This window comes from Malaclemys terrapin, chromosome 2 (assembly GCF_027887155.1).
Source record: "Malaclemys terrapin pileata isolate rMalTer1 chromosome 2, rMalTer1.hap1, whole genome shotgun sequence".
Taxonomy (NCBI): Eukaryota; Metazoa; Chordata; order Testudines; family Emydidae; genus Malaclemys; species Malaclemys terrapin.
The window spans coordinates 248614450-248631007 of NC_071506.1; the positions used below are offsets into that span (position 1 = coordinate 248614450).

The following is a 16558-nucleotide window of genomic DNA, read 5'->3' on the forward strand; positions in this document are numbered from 1 at the left end:
ATGAAGTACCCTTGAAAACACTGCCTACTTATCAGTGAGGATGGCTTCCCTGATGCTGTGGAGAGTAGCAGGCTTTGTTTGTTCAGGAAGGTGTGCCTGGCACCTCTCTGTACCAAGCTGGGTAAATCTAAACCTGTATATAATTGTGTATGTCATTATTCTCTTAGGGCTGGATCCAGCCCTCTGCTCCATTCCCATGGATCACTGGGGAAATGGCTACTGTGCATAATTGTGCCAGCACAGTAACTGATTTTCTAAGATACAAGACGACGAGTGTAATATCAGTGGACAAGAATGAGCCCTTGGTGTTACTTTGCATAGACTTTCATGAAAAACTTTTCAGTATTCAATGAAAGCAGCATTGATGGCTCCTAAAATGTGCAGCTTTAGGGGCCCTTGAAGATGTTTATCCTTTCCTACCTTTGTCTTGAGAACATCTGTTGTAGTTCCAGTCCAAAGGCAGTTAGTTTGCCAGAATTCAGATTAGATCTTTAATTAAGCTTTCATCCCCACTAGCACAGACAACAATGTCAAGCCTGCGGACCCCAGGAGAAAATATAGCTTATTTCATTGGTTCACAACATTGTTAACATGCCTAAACACTGCTAGGCTGCCGTGGGAATTTGTTAAGGATAAACTGAATGCTGTACCTAATCTGAGTTTCATTGAATTTTGATTCTAAACACTATTTACACCACTATTTAAAACCAATTAAAGTGTGTCTTTTGGAGCTCCCAGAAGAGGTCTGTATTTTTTTGATCTCTCAGGCTCTCAGCGCTCCTAGTGGTGCACCCTTCCTGTACTTTGAGAACTGGACCCGTTCCAGAAGTGGGATGTGGAGGAGTGGGATAGCTGGGCAGCTGTAGTGCTTGACACAGAGAGAGAGAGAGGTCTGAAGTTTTCTGTCTGAGGAGGGCAGATGCAAGAAGAACCTTTCTAGAGAAGGGCTGTACCCTAGTATTTGAGCTTTCCTTGCAGATGTCCAGTGTTTGCTCAACAGTGGCCTCTGAGCACTTTCAGGCACAATGATGGGGAGACCTTAGCCTTGACTCCAAACAGCCCAGTTGCATACCTTTAGAGTGTTGAGTGCTGCTGGAGTCACTAGTTTCTTCTTCTCCAACAGGTCCCCCACCCTTGTACTTAGGACTTCCACATGGAGCCACTGGGAGTGGGGGAGAGAGCTCCCTACACTCTCACCCTATCCTTTCAGACTCATACAGGGGCAGCCAAAGTCTGTCCCAAAATTTCCCTAGTGATCTATGAGGCACTAATGGAAGAGAATGCTACTCCACTTGTTAGAATAAATGAAGGTGTTCAATATGCATGAGGAGATCATTAAGGAAAGGCTAGTTCTCTCAGATAAATGTTCACCATTGTGAGACAGTATTTCTAACATTTAATTGATTTTATTTTTCAGGATCATTCATTTATTTTGGAGGATCACTGCAGGCAAACACGAAACCTGTCATGTCCCACCTCAGGAGTCCTATCCTTACTAAGCTGTCCTTTGACTCTGCCCATTGTCAGGTAGCTGTTTGATACGAATTGTGATCACTTCATGTCCTCAAGTGTTGTGTGGTGCTGCTAAATGCTATTATAGTTGCTGTGGTTGAAAAATTGGCTGTATTTCAGTGGTGGAGCAAGTGATCATTGGGCCTGATTCTTTATTCTGGCTAAGATTAATGTATGAGCATGGGGATGGGCTCGCTGGAGGGGTAGAGGGTGGGACACACAAAGTTGTCTCTTTTCTTTGGTGTTTGGGAGCTGGCCAGTCTCCCGTCTAGCATAGAGCAACCTCAGACCATTCTACTTTTACACTAAGGCTACTCTCCTAGAGACTGTGGACAGCCAAGAATAACCCTATCAATTCCCTCAGGAGTTACCTTAGCACACCTCCTACATCACAGATCGGCATAGAACCTTTCTGGCATCTCTCCCCCAGCCAGGAAATCCTCTTACATTAACATCTCCATGGTGGGAGTTCCATTACTATCTGTATAAATGTCTCAACCCGTGGTGAATCATGCTGAACGTTAACTGGGGAGTGTTCAGTCCCACACCACATATATAAAATACCCTAACATTTTAATTGAAAATAATTTGAGGTGGATGGGTTTTGTATGTTGATCAATGCAGTGTTTGACACATCGTCAGTATGCACTAAGCACATCATAGTCAATCAACTTGTGCAACCTGGGCTCAATCTTGCAGCTATGCAGGGGAGTGCAAGAGCAATTAGCAGTAGGGAGAGGAATGAGCTGGCAAGGAGGACTAGGAAGCCAGCAGTGAGAGAGAAATCAGCAGAGTTGATAGGAGTTAGGCTGGTAGAAAAATGGAAAAACAATTTTGTGAGAAGTTTTGGAAATTTGAAGGGTTTGAAACTGAACTTTTTTTGTTTTGTTTTTTTTCTTCCAAAAATGATCACAACATATATACTTCTCTTAACTTTTGAAATTTTGAGGTTTTCCCCCCTTTTTGCCACAGAACACAGAAAACATTGTAATAACAATAAATATTGTGCAGGTTTTAGTGGGAGAAGGGAGGGTTTCACCCCCCTCCCCCAACTTTTCAAAACACTTCAAACTTTTGGGAAATTACAGGGTCACAAAGTTACAATATTTAATTTTTCCTTTTGCCACTGTGTAACTTTTCTAAAGTTGAAAAGTTAGAGTGGAAAAAAAGCAAATTGTGAAAACCTCCAAAATCCTAAACATCCATCATTCTATTGCATTCACTGGTGAAAAAGGCAAAAAAAAAAAGTGAGAAAATTAAATGTCAAAATTTTGAATTTTTTCAATTTTATGAAAAACAAAATGAAAATTTCGAGATGAAATACATTTTTTTTGTTTAGGAATTTTCTGTTTTGAAAAGTTGAAGAATGTCAACAAAAATTAATGGTTTGCAATGGGGTGTTAGGGAGAGAGTCTATTGCTGTCTCCCTTATTTCCCATACTGGAGGAATCCTACCTCAGCTGGATCTAGGGATTTTAGAGCCTGTTTATGTCAATCTAACGCTTTCACCTGTCTAAAAGGGGCTAGAGTGAGCATGAGGATCTCCCCTCTTAATTCTTGCAACTTTACAGAGTACAGTGAAGAATCAGAAGTCAAATGAAGACCATTCTCTGAGCATCTTCCCCCATGTAATGAAATAAGAGGGCCAGAATGTGACTGCCAGCATACTGCCCCTGCAGGAACTCCTGGAGGCATTGTGTCTGAGATGGGCAGGGTGTCTCTCAGAGCACAGGGGAAGAGCAGGTGTTGGTTATATCCTTTCAAAGGTTCAGCTTGAACTCCTCCTTGTGTGGGGCCAGCCTGCCGGCTGGTGCTGTGATAAAAGGGGGACCCTACTCCTATTCCATCTTCACAAAGTTTGGAATGACAGAGGACATTAAACTCACAGAACACTAACCCCCTTTTATACAAGAACTGGGACCGTGTGCAGCCACTGTACATGGAAGCTCCCAGGACCCTCTCTCCATCCCCACTTTGCACACCAATGTGGCAAGGCACAAGAGCCCTTCCTTCACCTGCCTTAAATTTTAAAGCCTGCTAATATTTTCAACAAAATGCTAATCCTCTTGCTCCCACCAGTGTTTACAAATGATCTATCTTTAGAGCAGCTTTCCTCCAGAGAGGTAGCAAGTGACAGTATTGCACACCAACAACTTTAGGACATGGTTTAATTTCAGTAGGGAACTAAGGCTGAACAGTTAGCAGTGAACATTAATTTACAAAATTGTGGAAAGCTTATGAAAGCCCAGCTGGTTTGGTTTCTCCTTTGTGAGACTTTGATCAGAGGCAGATTACTGTTTTGTGGGGCACTGGGCCAGAGAAAATGGGGGCTGCTCCCCACTCCTTCTGCCCGCAGTCCCCCCTGCACCCCACCTGTGTTACTGCCGGGGAAATGGGGTTGGGGCGCAGGTGCTTGCCCCGTTCTGCCCAGGGTCAGGTGAGTGGCAGCTGGCAGAGTGCCCCTGCAGAGGCCCTGCCCCCAGATCAGGAATTCAACGTGAGAGTACCCTATAACTAAAAGGCCATGATATAAGACTGACAGACCCACATGTGGAAGGCTTTGCTGTGAGGTAGCTGAGCAAAGGTCTTGCTTATACATTGTGTTGGTCTTTCTCTGTTAATAAATGAGACCCTCCGGGGGGGGTGGGGGGGGGCTCTTTAGTAACTGAAGACCTGCTTGGACTTATTTAGACCCTAGGGGAGAGGAAATCAAGGCAGAACTCATCCAGATCTCCATCTTTGACAGCAAGGGGGCATAGAGGGATGGCCTTCACCATGACAGTCCTGTTTCCCTGAACACAGTGGGAACAAACAACAGGCAGTTTCCTTGCTTGCTGTTTCCCAGACTGTCTTTCTAGTTATTGCTCTGCTCAAAAAAAGTGCTCTCTCTCTCTTAGCTTCCTCCCAGGGCTGCATTCACACTGCTTCTCCTCCTGTCTGCTTGCATTCTGGTCCTGTCTGCTGCTGATACACATAGCTGCAACTAAATTAATGCCCCAGACCCTGTATACTCAACAAGTCCCAGAGAAATCCTTCTTGTTGTCCCTAAGTTAGTTTTAGCTCAGGCCTTCTTGTGCAGCCCAACACCTTAGGCGGTGACGTCTATTAATTCAGCTGTCTTACTCAGAAAGGGGCTTAATTGTTTCTTCCACTTAGGCGATGTCTACACTACAGACTTCTGCCAGCATGGTTGTGCTGGTCAGGGGTGGCATGAGATGTGATCCCTGACAGACATAGCTATGCTGGCAAAACTCCTTGAGTAGATACAACTTATGTTGGCAACATTGTATTTCTGCTGGTATATCTTATTTTGTTTGGGAGAACTGGCATAAGCTCTACAGGTGAAAGTTCAGTTTTGCCAGTATAAGCTGTGTCCATACTAAGAGCACGTTGCTGGCGTGGTATACCAACATAGCTATACTGGCAGAGTGCTCCTAGTGTAGACCTGGCCTTAGCCTGAATGAAAGATGGTTACCCCACCCATCAGCTTCAGTGAGATCTGTGATTGCCTATAGATCAAAGACAGACTTGCTGGCAGCCCCCAACCCTCTCCAGTACAAGAGTGCTATGTAGAAGTTAACCTAAAATGGTTTGAATTCTTTACATCTTTTTGCTTACAGCCTGTAATTAAGAATAGGTAAATTGGAGAACATTTTCTATGTAATCTGACGATCCAAGGAACATTGTGGAAACTCAGCACAAAGGATGGATAAAGAACTGGAAAAGAGACTGTTTAACAACCAGTTATATTCACCAGCTGAGTATCCCTTCATTTGCATTCAGTGATTATCAACTATCTAGGGCTTGCAGTGAATGGAGGGTTTTGCAGTTGGGGGATTCTAGCTTTTCAGTATCTAAAAAAATGGAAAAACTTATGAGAAGAAATAAGAAAAATGTAGTTTCTTTGAAAATCGTATTTCTCTCCAGTTTCTGTGATCAAATTGTTTTCAGAATGCTACTTAACGAAACTAGGCCGGGATATATGAGCCAACAATCCTAGTATTACAGTGCTGTCTAGAGGGCTAAAGAGTTGTGTCTTCTGTCTTCTGGTTTTCCATGCCTGCCACACCAGTCTTTCCAGTTGCTTCAATCCTGTTGTCCCCTCTTCCTAAGCTTTGACCCTGCACTTGCATTTCAGAGGACCAGCAGGATAATTTTAAAAATAATAAAAAAAATCCTCTCCCATAATTTTCAGCCCCTGGAAGGTTTATGGGATTGTTCCTAAAAACTGAGGATCAGATGAAGACTGGGGATGCATGTGGTATTTCATGGTTTTACATCATTCTCTGACTTTCCTTAAGCCTGGCTTAGTCTGCCAGTCTTTTCAGGTATTTCACCCATGTCTCAGGGTACAGTTTTCCAAACAATAATTATTCTTGGTGGAGCTCCCTGATGAGAGCCCCCCAGTGAGGTAAGGGAAATCATAGATAGATGTCCATAGGTTATGATAGAAATACATTTTAAAAATCATAGTTACATATTTGTAATGGCTTTACCTTTTTGACACAAATTGCCGTCCTTTCGGATCCTACATGTTCAAAGTGTGTTTCCTGTATGCCTGCTGGATTTAGACCTGTGGGTGTGTACACAATACAGTGATACTGCATATGCAAAGCTAGTTTATATTATAATGATGTAAATCTATATTGAAATTGCTGTATGTTGGCAAGCTGTCCAACACATTTAATAAATATTTCTTTCAACAGATAATATTTTGGTATCAGTTATCTCAGGATTCCCAGCTCTCTGTCTTTAAGAGAACCGTCCTTAGTGAGGATTTGCAAAATCTAGGTGACATGACCGGTTTGTCCAAGAGGCAGTGGACTAAAGCAAATATTCTTATAGAAAGCAAACCTGAGGAAATGTCATCACCTTTCCAGGTATGTATTGGCAATTATATTTATTTTGTGTACAAATAGTTATTCCAATGTGGCTTTTAGAATTAATTTATTCTCATAATTTAAAATAATCTTTGCTTACACTTTTATAAAGAATTCCTTTAAGCGTTTTGTATGGATGTGGAAATAAAAGGGGAATGTCAATGTTTCAGAAGTTTATGCATTAAAATCACACATTTATGATGAAAATGTCATGTGCAGTATATTAAAAAAATTGGGATGAGTATTTGTGATACAGTTGTGGAAAAGGCGTATATCATTCTGGGGTGTTCTAATAGTACTGTTGTAAGCAAGACCTGGGAGGTAATTGTCTTGCTCTACTCAGTACTGTATTTGTGAGGCCTCAGCTGGAGTACTGAGTCCAATTCTGAGTGCCACACTTTAGGAAAGATGTGGACAAATTGGAGACAGTCCAGAGGAGACAAAAACATGGTAAAAGGTTGAGAAAATCTGTTTTATGAGGTGAAAAAAATGGGCTTGTTTAGTCTTGAGAAAAGAAGACGGGGGGCAGGATTTGATAGGTCTTCAAATATGTAAAGGGCTGTTATAAAGAAGATGGTGATCAATTGTTTTCTATGTCCACTAAAGGAAGGACAAGAAGTAATGGGCTAAATATGCAGCAAGGTAGATTTAGGTTCGACATTAGGAAATACTTTCTAATTATAAGGGTAGTTAAGCTCTGGAATAGGCTTCCAAGGGACATTGTGGAATCCCCATCATCGGAAGTTTTCAAGAACTGGTTGGACAAAGACCTGTTAGGAAGGTCTAGTTTTACTTGTTGCTACCTCATCACATGGGGCTGGAGCTGATGACTTCTCAAGGTCCCTTCCAGCCCTATATTTCTATAATTCGATGATTATACTAAAAAATTAGCAGCTAATGATGATGGCTACAGGGAGGGTGAATGCAGGGTCCTGGACATTTCAGTCAGTAACAATCAATACTTGCAGCATTGATCTCCCGCCACAGGGTTTAGTTTGACTTTCTCATACCTGCATTTAACTAGGTGTAGAAAACAACTGTTGAATCACTCACCAACTAAAACGTAAAGCATTTAACAAAGCAATCTTCCTGTTTTGATCTTTACATTTTGTATGCCACCTTCATAATAAAAACTGTCAAACTATGGATTACAGCCAGGGTCCTCAAACTTTTCCATAAGGAGATTTCTGCAGAGATATCACAATTGATTAGTTGTTGAGCAACTTTCCTCTCATTTCAGGTCACTTGGACCACTTCACCTCCCAGTCATAATTGATAATGTGCCTGTGGCTACTATAATAAAAATAGAAAAGTAGTACAGGGAAAGTGTTTGCATCTGTTACTTTATTTGATGCTGTTTAGCATGTGCAAATGAGGAGGAGAGTCAACAGCATAGGATCATCAAGTGCTCCATGGTGCACTTGTAGTCCATAGAGCACTTGTAGTCCATAGAGCACAATTTGAGAACCTGGCTTACAGGGTTTTTTTCTATTTTAATGGAACCAGGGTCAGATCTCTAGGCCACTACAAAATTAATGTTTCATCCATTCTCACCCATAGGATACATCCTCAGTGTTGATTCTGCAAATTGGTCATTAGCTCCCGCATTAAATATAATCCTTCATGTGGCATCGTAATATGGAAAATACATTACGTTTCCCTCATGGAATTCTTTTCCATGATGGGTGACGCAAACTGTTGACACTTCAGCAGAATCGAGGAATTTAATCAACCCAATTTCTGCTGTGCAGGATGCTGTTTGAACATCATTAGAGGTTAACAATGTGCTTATTTTATCAGATCAGTACCAAGAGGACAAAAGAAATAGCATTAAGCATTCCCAAACCAGCAATTATATATTGCACACTTCTTTAGTGTGTCAGTAATTTTCTTATATTAGAATTAATTGTCTTCACATTTATAGGTTTTGTTTTTATCCTTAGACATCTCATTAATATTGTTAGAAAAAATCTGTAATAATTTCACATGCTTCATTCCATATTGACATGGAAATTCTTGCCTCTTTTACTTTCTGAAAAGAGGCCATTCAATGATACTATTGCTGAATAACATTAGAATCACTTCCTGCAATGAGTCTTTGGAAAATGATGTAATGACCCCAAACTGAAAAGAGATCCTGTTTTGGAACCTACCTGATTTTGACAAATATTCTAGTAAAATCAAAGTAACTTATGGAACAGAGATATAGATAGGTCACATATAGAATACTTGATCAAACTGACTTATATAGGAGATCTCTAAAATTTTTATTTACCCCACTTAGTGTATCTAAAGTAGTCAGCTCTCCTAGAAATATTATGCCCATTCCTAAGAGTACAGTATGGTACTAGAAATCACATCGCTGTGCCAGTCAAACTCTGGGCCCAACATACATTACAGAAGTATGGCTTTTAGGGATGGTGTATCAAATGCTCTACAGTGCTGCCTTATGCTATCAAATCCTGAGGTAGGATCCACAGCAAACCTCCATTGGTGCTTCCTGAAATTCCAATGCTACGTCAGTTTAGAAAACATGGATTCCTCAGCTGAATACTCTCCTTTCTGGATATGGTCAGAGATTGACATGTAGCGATTTCCACCAATAGGTACAAAGGGCCAGGCTGAGGGTAAAACACCCCCAGAGCACTGACACATCAACTATGGGCAGTCAGTTCTGACTACAAGAGTGGAACAAGGCAGTCTCCCTTCAAGCACATGGTGGGACATAATCACACTCCATCACAAGTCCCGTATGTCTTTTAGCACAGAATTTGCCTTCTGGAAGATGTAGGGGCAGATCTTTTCGTAGATTTGCATCACTCCACCAGCATGAAGTTGCCATTAACCTGGTGGATCTGGCCATATGAAAATTCCTCCTGAATGTGGGTGGATCCTTGGGTTATATAGCACTGCCATAGTAGCTCCTACACCACTCTTAACTGTGAAGGGGTGTGGCAAGAGTGATTCCTGCCAGATGGAATGGCCCCTTGGAAACTGTTTGCCTTTATTTTGGATCAGGCAATTAGTCTGGGGTGCTCTGAAAAGTTTTCCTAAGGCATTTCATGGCTGGATGGTCGTGTGAACATGTCTTGTTTCATAAATGTGCCAGTCATCCCCTCCCCATGATTTTATCATCAAGAAAACTTTTTAAAATAAGGCTAAGAAACAAAAACTATGTTTTACATCTGTGATATCCTGATGAGAGGGTGTAGTTAAGTGAATCAATATAGCTCTCCAGTGACTTTCAAGTATGAAATATGTTTTTCTTTTTTTACCATGGCTGACAGGGAGTTTGGGGCATTGTGTGTTTAAAAGTATCTTTATGCACACATTACTCTGTATGTATTTCTTATATGGAAATGTTTTATTGACCTTAGCAGACATGGTATAAACGAACTCATGTCTCAATTAAATTGAGTTGTAAACCACCACATTTGGTTACCCTGAATAGCTCATTTAAAAAGGCATATAACTTAATGGTTCCACAAGGAAGACAGTACATTCAGGAAGTGATGATTATTATTGCTTAGGGTTGAAACAAGGTTGTTTAGGTTCCATAACTTTCTGTAAAGGTAGTTATGTCTTTGAGAGTTTAGTTGTAAGTTTCTGACTTGAATCTTACCATGCTAATCTCAACCATATGTTTCACTGGTTAATGACATTCTTCAAAACTGTGATGGTTGTAGATGGTATTTACTCTCCATACAGATACCGGGCATTATAAAGAAATGATATTTCCTTTTGTAATGTCAACTTTAATAAGGTTATTTATTTCTTTGTCATTATAGATCATTTTACAAGCCACTGTTCTATCAGAGAATGACACTGTTGCTATAGATGACATCAGTATAACAATGGAATGTGGTATTGCATATAAATCACTTTCAGATACCAGCCAAGAAAGCAAAGGCAAGTTAAATTAAAGCAAGCAAATTTTTAAAAAAATAGGCTTGAAGGATAAAGTATGGTGTCAAGGTAGCTTTCTTTTCTATGCTTTGTTGCTCTTTCACAAAAAATATACTTCTAGTTAATGTCATTTTGTGTTTTTCAAAAGAATTAAACAATGAAATTGTCAGATATCTTTAGCCTTTTATTGACAACGAATTCCAGAATAATTTGAATTAGACATTACAGACGTGCAAATCATAAAATTCATACTTCAGAGTAATGTGGCCTTGTTAAAGTCAATGAGTGTGAAAAAGGATGCTACAGAAGTAGCTTTCAGCTGTATGGTTACACAGACACGGACTAAAAGCAAGTAAATAGACATTATGTTGTACCCACGCCCCAGCTATACTATAAAACAAACCCCTTGCATAAAAAGCCATTAAAGTGTTTGTGGGAGTGATCTGATCACTTTTTATAAGGGTGTTAGGTGGAAAATAAAGCAAAACATAGGTCTATTTGTGACCGTGCATATTCTGTAGTGAAGCCTATCATCTTATGTCTAACATGACTTGCTAGAGTTAGTTTCCATTAGAATCACAGTGATATAAATTGCAGTTGGATGGAAACAAAGTGTGACTTTTATGACAAAACTCCATCTGCATCATAAACGTATACATCTCGGTACTTTTCAACACTGATGAATATATTTGTTAAATAGAATAGTGTTACAAGGTAGCATGGGCATAGACAGTCTCTAGGGAAGTTACTGACGGTAGGAGTGTAACACAGAAACCTGAATGTCTTCAATCCTTTTCTGGAAAATGTATGACATTGTGGGAATGTGGACCTTTTGGTTTTCAGATGCCTTCCCTGCTCCCCCATATATTCTACTGTATTAAGGCATTTAGGAATTAGTAGAAGAGAGTTCCTTTTTATAAAGGTTTCTTTAAAAACAGAATCACTACCCTTATATTAATCACATAGTAGTGTCATTTTTTAGATATTTACTTTTTAAGAAGGGCATACTTCCAGCAAAGTTCTAACCAGACTTCTTGGACTGGTATGCCACCAAATTCATTCACAAACTGAAAAAGAAAAAGTATGTCTTTTTTTTTTTTTTTTTTTTTTTTTTTTTTTAACACTTTGGCTGAAATAAAGTTAGCACATTTTGGGTATCATTTACATTGAAATCTGTTCTTGACTCTCTTCTAACAAATACCTTGCTAACCCTGTAACACAGAACATCTGGCTTCTGGGAATTTCCTTATATAATAAACAGGAAACATTATGATCATAGTGAAGGGGCACAGTTGCTAGGCACAAAACATTAATGCAAGATTTGCCCTTGATTGGTAGAGGTGAAAGCCATATGCTGTTGAAGTATCCATGATAAAGATGTCCTATGCATAGGATGTTCACTCTAAAATGGTTGACTTTCAATAGGAGTTGGTCATCTAACTCCTTTAGATGCTGTTGTGTTAATTTTGATGGAATATATGGGCCCAGAGGGTCAAAGATGTTAATATAGCCATGTCACTGTACAACACTAAACAATTAAATATGGTTTGAGCTCTTCAGTCCAGAGACTTTGGCCTGCTTAGTCTAATGGCAACAATCAACATTAAAAATCTTTAACCATTTATTAAAGATAGAGAAAAGGAAAAGCAATTAAAACATTTGAAATGTAAAATATCAAATAAGGCGTCCGTTTTAACAATATTATTTATTCTCTTTAATTGTTGAGCTTTTACAGTCTTCGGTGGTATTAACTGTCTTTTTGAAACAAGAGAAGCTAGTTGAGATGGTCTGGAGTTGTTGTTGTTGTTAGAGTCCAATCCCACTTACTTGGAGACAAAACAAGATAAACATGCACAAGAGGACAGCAGAGATAGAAAGTTCAGCTTCTGTCTCTTGTGACAGGAGCTTGACGAGGGCAGTCAGGACCAAGGCTAAGAGCAGGGGCAAACCTGAGGCTGGAAGTAAAGATAATCAGGGTCCAGGCCAGCATTAATATCAAGGGTCAGAGTCCAAGTCAGGTTTCGGAGTCTGAGTCAGGAGACAAAGTTCAAATCAAGCTGAGGTCGAAGCCAGGAGAAACAAATGATCAGGGCAGCTACAGGAGATCCACATTGGACACTTACTGGATATTTCCTGGAATGCCCCTTAGGCTTATATAGGGCAGGGAGCCATGAGACTGCTCCCTATCAGATGCCTTCTGGTAGGACTTTCCATGGTCTGTGTCCACAGAAGGTCGTGGGCAGTGGAGAACGATCTGGTTATAGCTACCTCTGGCTGGCAGCATAGAGCCTGGCAGCTCTGCCAGCCAAGGTTCTAGACCTGTGAGGCCTTACATCTTGTGCTGACTCTCGCTTGCAACCTTGTACCAGCATTGGGCTGTTTAGGGTGTGGCTTTTTGTTGCCTCTTTGATCATAGGCTCACCGCATTGTTGCAAAGAGACAGTATTGGCTGGCTAAGCTAGACTCCTATTAAACAGAAGGGGGAGATAGGAAAGAGAAGAAATAAGGTGGTGGCAAGAAAAATAACACATGAAAGGAAGTGGTGAGAGCACAAACATAAGTTTCTCATTCTAGGAGTTGTTCAGGATTTAGTTGAAGCTGGTGATGTCATCTGGGTCCCTATCTCTGCCCTGGTCTGGTCAGGACATCTCTCGGGATCAGGGTGATAAAAGCCCAGTGGTACCCCAATGGATTGCAGGGTCCCAAGAGGTTGTGGGGGAGGCAGTCATGACTGTGAAGCTTGCTCCTTTCAGCCCATTGATTTTCTAGCTTAGCACCATGATTCCTGCTATCTTGGACAACTTAGGGTAGGTCTATACTACAAATTTACATTGGCACAGCTGCACCAATTCAGCTGCGCTGCTCTTGCATGTCTGTTGAGGACGCTCTATGCCAGTGGGGGGCAACCTGCGGCCCATGAGGGTAATCTGCTGGCAGGCTGCGAGACAGTTTATTTACATTGACCATCCAGAGACATGGACGCCCGTAGTTCCCAGTGGTTCGCTGTTCCCGGCCAATGGGAGCTGCGTGAAGCGGCAGCCAGCACGTCCCTGCGGTCCATGCTGCGCAGATCCCATTGGCTAGGAACGGCAAACCACAGCCACTGGGAGCTGCGGGCAGCCGTGACTGAGGATGGTCAATGTAAACAAACTCTCGTGGCCCACCAGTGGATTACCCTGATGGGCCGCGTGCGGGCCACAGGCTGCAGGTTGCCAACCACTGCTCTATGCCGATGGGCGTTCTCCCATCAGCTTAATAACTCCACCTCCTTGAGAGGTGGTAGCTTGGTCAGTGAGAGAAGCTCTCCCATCGCCATAGCGCTGTCTACACAGCGGGTTAAGGTCGCTATAACTACATCGCTGAGGGGTGTGGATTTTTCACACTCTGAGCAATGTAGTTAAACCAAAGTAAATATGTAGTGTAGACCAAGCCTTAGAGCAGGCGTAGGCAACCTATGGCATGGGTGATTTTCAGTGGCACTCACGCTGCCGGGGTCCTGGCCACCAGTCTGGCGGGGCTCTACATTTTAATTTAATTTTAAAGGAAGCTTCTTGACTTATAGAAAAAGACCTTTTAAACTTTTATAGACTTATAGAAAAAGACCTTTTAAAAATGTTAAAATGTATTACTGGCACGCGAAACCTTAAATTAGAGTGAATAAATGAAGACTCGGCACACCACTTCTGAAAGGTTGCTGACCCCTGCCTTAGAGTATAGGCCTCTGCACATCAGTGCTTTTGAAAATCCTGTCTTTAGATTCTAAGCTTTTCTAGGCAAGTACATAATTTATCAGCACTATGGTGCACCCAACACACTTAGGGATGTCATGGAAAATAATAATACACAAGTAGAAGGCTGCTGTCATCTAGAAAGGAGAATAACATTAACTGGATTTCTAGTTCACCAAAGATGGTGTGAAAAAGTCACTTTATATATAACTGATTCCATCTGCGTGCACTATTATATATGTAAATGAACGTCTCTTTTTTTCTTTTTTTTTTAAAGGGGAAGCAAACTTTACAACCACTGAATCTTCATCCCTTTATTGTCCACGGGGTTATTTACCCTGTGAAGATGGAGCCTGTATTTCATCTGACAAGTTTTGTGATTTCACACCTGATTGCTCAAATGGGGATGATGAAGCCAAATGCTGTAAGTGAAAACATATTGACTAGTAACTCATGCTGTAAGGACATATATACATACTCACTGGGAGTCTTTTGGCCAGATTTCCATTACTTCATGAATGGTGTTATTTAATCAAGAGTAAAAGCTCCAGAGATGCAGTGCTTTCAATCTGAGTCTGTATTGATGTCTGTTTGTACTCTTTGTACAGCTGCCCTGTTAAAATTTAAAACAAAAAAGCTGTACACTGACTTATCAGCAGAATGGAACTGTTTAAAAGAGTGTTTTATTTTACAACACCTATAATGGAAAGTACTAGATACATTTTTATGCTGGGCTGAGAAAATTATGACCATAGTAGTCAAGGCCTGATTTTTCAAAGATGAGCGCACACAGTTGCACATGTCTAATTTTCACATACAAGTGCTACAATTGGATTTGTAAATCTAATATTTATGCATAGACCTGGCCGTTTAGAAGCATGTACAGAGGCAGTTACTCAGTTTGCACAAGCAATCATGGTTGCATATGTCACCTTTCAAAATTAGACCCTTACTGTTAACTTAGTTACTGACCATGTTGTTATAAAAGCCCATGAGCCATGATCATTATGCCAAGTTACCATGCATTTGCTGATTTTTCCAAAGGAGATACTGTCACAGATCCATAGGATCAGTGCTATGCCCTCAGCTTTGCTTGAAAGAACCTCTTCTGTGTGCCAAAGTCCCAAGGGAACTCAGTCTTCCTTCAGGGTAGGCTATGCAGCCTCACTGCCTCCTAAAGACTGAACTTCTGGGGTTTCAGCACTTCTGCTTCACACCATGAGCTCTGTTCAGTGAGTCCAACTGAGAGAGACTCCTGGTAGAGACTAGTACACTCTTCAGGAATTAATGCACTTCACCAAATATTTGCAGAGACACTCAGATAGCATTGTCAAAACAGTAGGGTTTATTAGTCAACTCTAGTATAGCATAAAAAGTCCTTAGGTTAGCACAGAAAAATGTAGGGTAAAGCATAGCTCAACTCCATTCTGGTTAGCCCAGAGCCCAGCCAAGCTGTAGTGAACTCCATGTTCAGGCTCTGTCTGTCTCTCAGTTTGACCTTCTTAGTCAGTTCCCAGGTGAGAGCTCCCAGCTACTTCCAGAAGCCAACTATTGTGCCCCACCCCACATCTTCCCAGTTCTTTATTCTCAAGATGGTGGATTTTGCTCAGCTTCTCTGCTGAGAGGTGAGGAAATCCATCTCCCTCTAGGTCATAAGTTGTTGGGTGTCAATGCCTGGGTGAGATATACCTATCTCATAGAGCTGGAAGGACCCCGAAAAGTCATTGCGTCCAGCCCCCTGCCTTCACTAGCAGGACCAAGTACTGATTTTGCCCCAGATTCCTAAGTGGCCCCCTCAAGGATTGAACTCACAATCCTGGGTTTAGCAGGCCAATGCTCAAACCACTGAGCTATCCCTCTCCCAGGTGATTGGATTTGTCATTGTCTTCTTGGATTCTATAGGGTCAGCCTCAGCCAGTTTTTTTTAATGACCCATTCAGGCTCAGACAGCTAGGCGACATTCATACCTATGTCTCTCAGCCTGCCCTGAGAGCAAACAGTCCTCCCCCTGCCCCCACTGGATAGCCATGAGGCACACATAGGATTAATAAAATATTACAGAAAATTATCACTTCATCACAGGTACTATAAGCAATACTTAGTAAAAGATTATTGGAAAATATAGCATGATTATTTTTTGATAATTAAGTAAAAGACCAGTGCAAATATAGTATCAACATTGTATTATTTAAAAAGAAGCTTGTAGTATTCTCTTACTCCATATAGTATCATGTGTTACTGAATATGATCAGAGCTACAATGTAACATTTTGCCACAGTTGCAAATAGGACTCAAAGATCCTACTTGTTAATTATCAGTTTTGGAGAGGGAATTTCATAGTCAGTGCTCATGAAAATGATCCTGGGACCAATGCAGCTACAACACTGCAAAGTAGTGCCAACAGACAGCTGAAATGAGGACAAGTACAGTGGAGTCTTCTCCCTACCCCCATCCCCCGTCCTCAGTAACCTTTAGTCCTGCAACATCCCTACAATTCTAGTGATTGGACCTCTCTTGAATAAAGCAATTGCT

At 41.2% G+C, this 16558-nt stretch overlaps 1 protein-coding gene across 1 annotated transcript in view; it reads left to right on the forward strand.

The window, feature by feature from the left end:
• Positions 1-16558, forward strand: part of MALRD1 (MAM and LDL receptor class A domain containing 1) — a 435909-nt gene that overhangs the window by 49263 nt on the left and 370088 nt on the right. The window contains exons 11-13 of the mRNA XM_054017027.1: positions 1418-1527; positions 6219-6392; positions 10181-10301. Of these exons, the coding sequence (XP_053873002.1) occupies positions 1418-1527; positions 6219-6392; positions 10181-10301 (405 nt within the window). The remainder of the gene's footprint in view (positions 1-1417; positions 1528-6218; positions 6393-10180; positions 10302-16558) is intronic.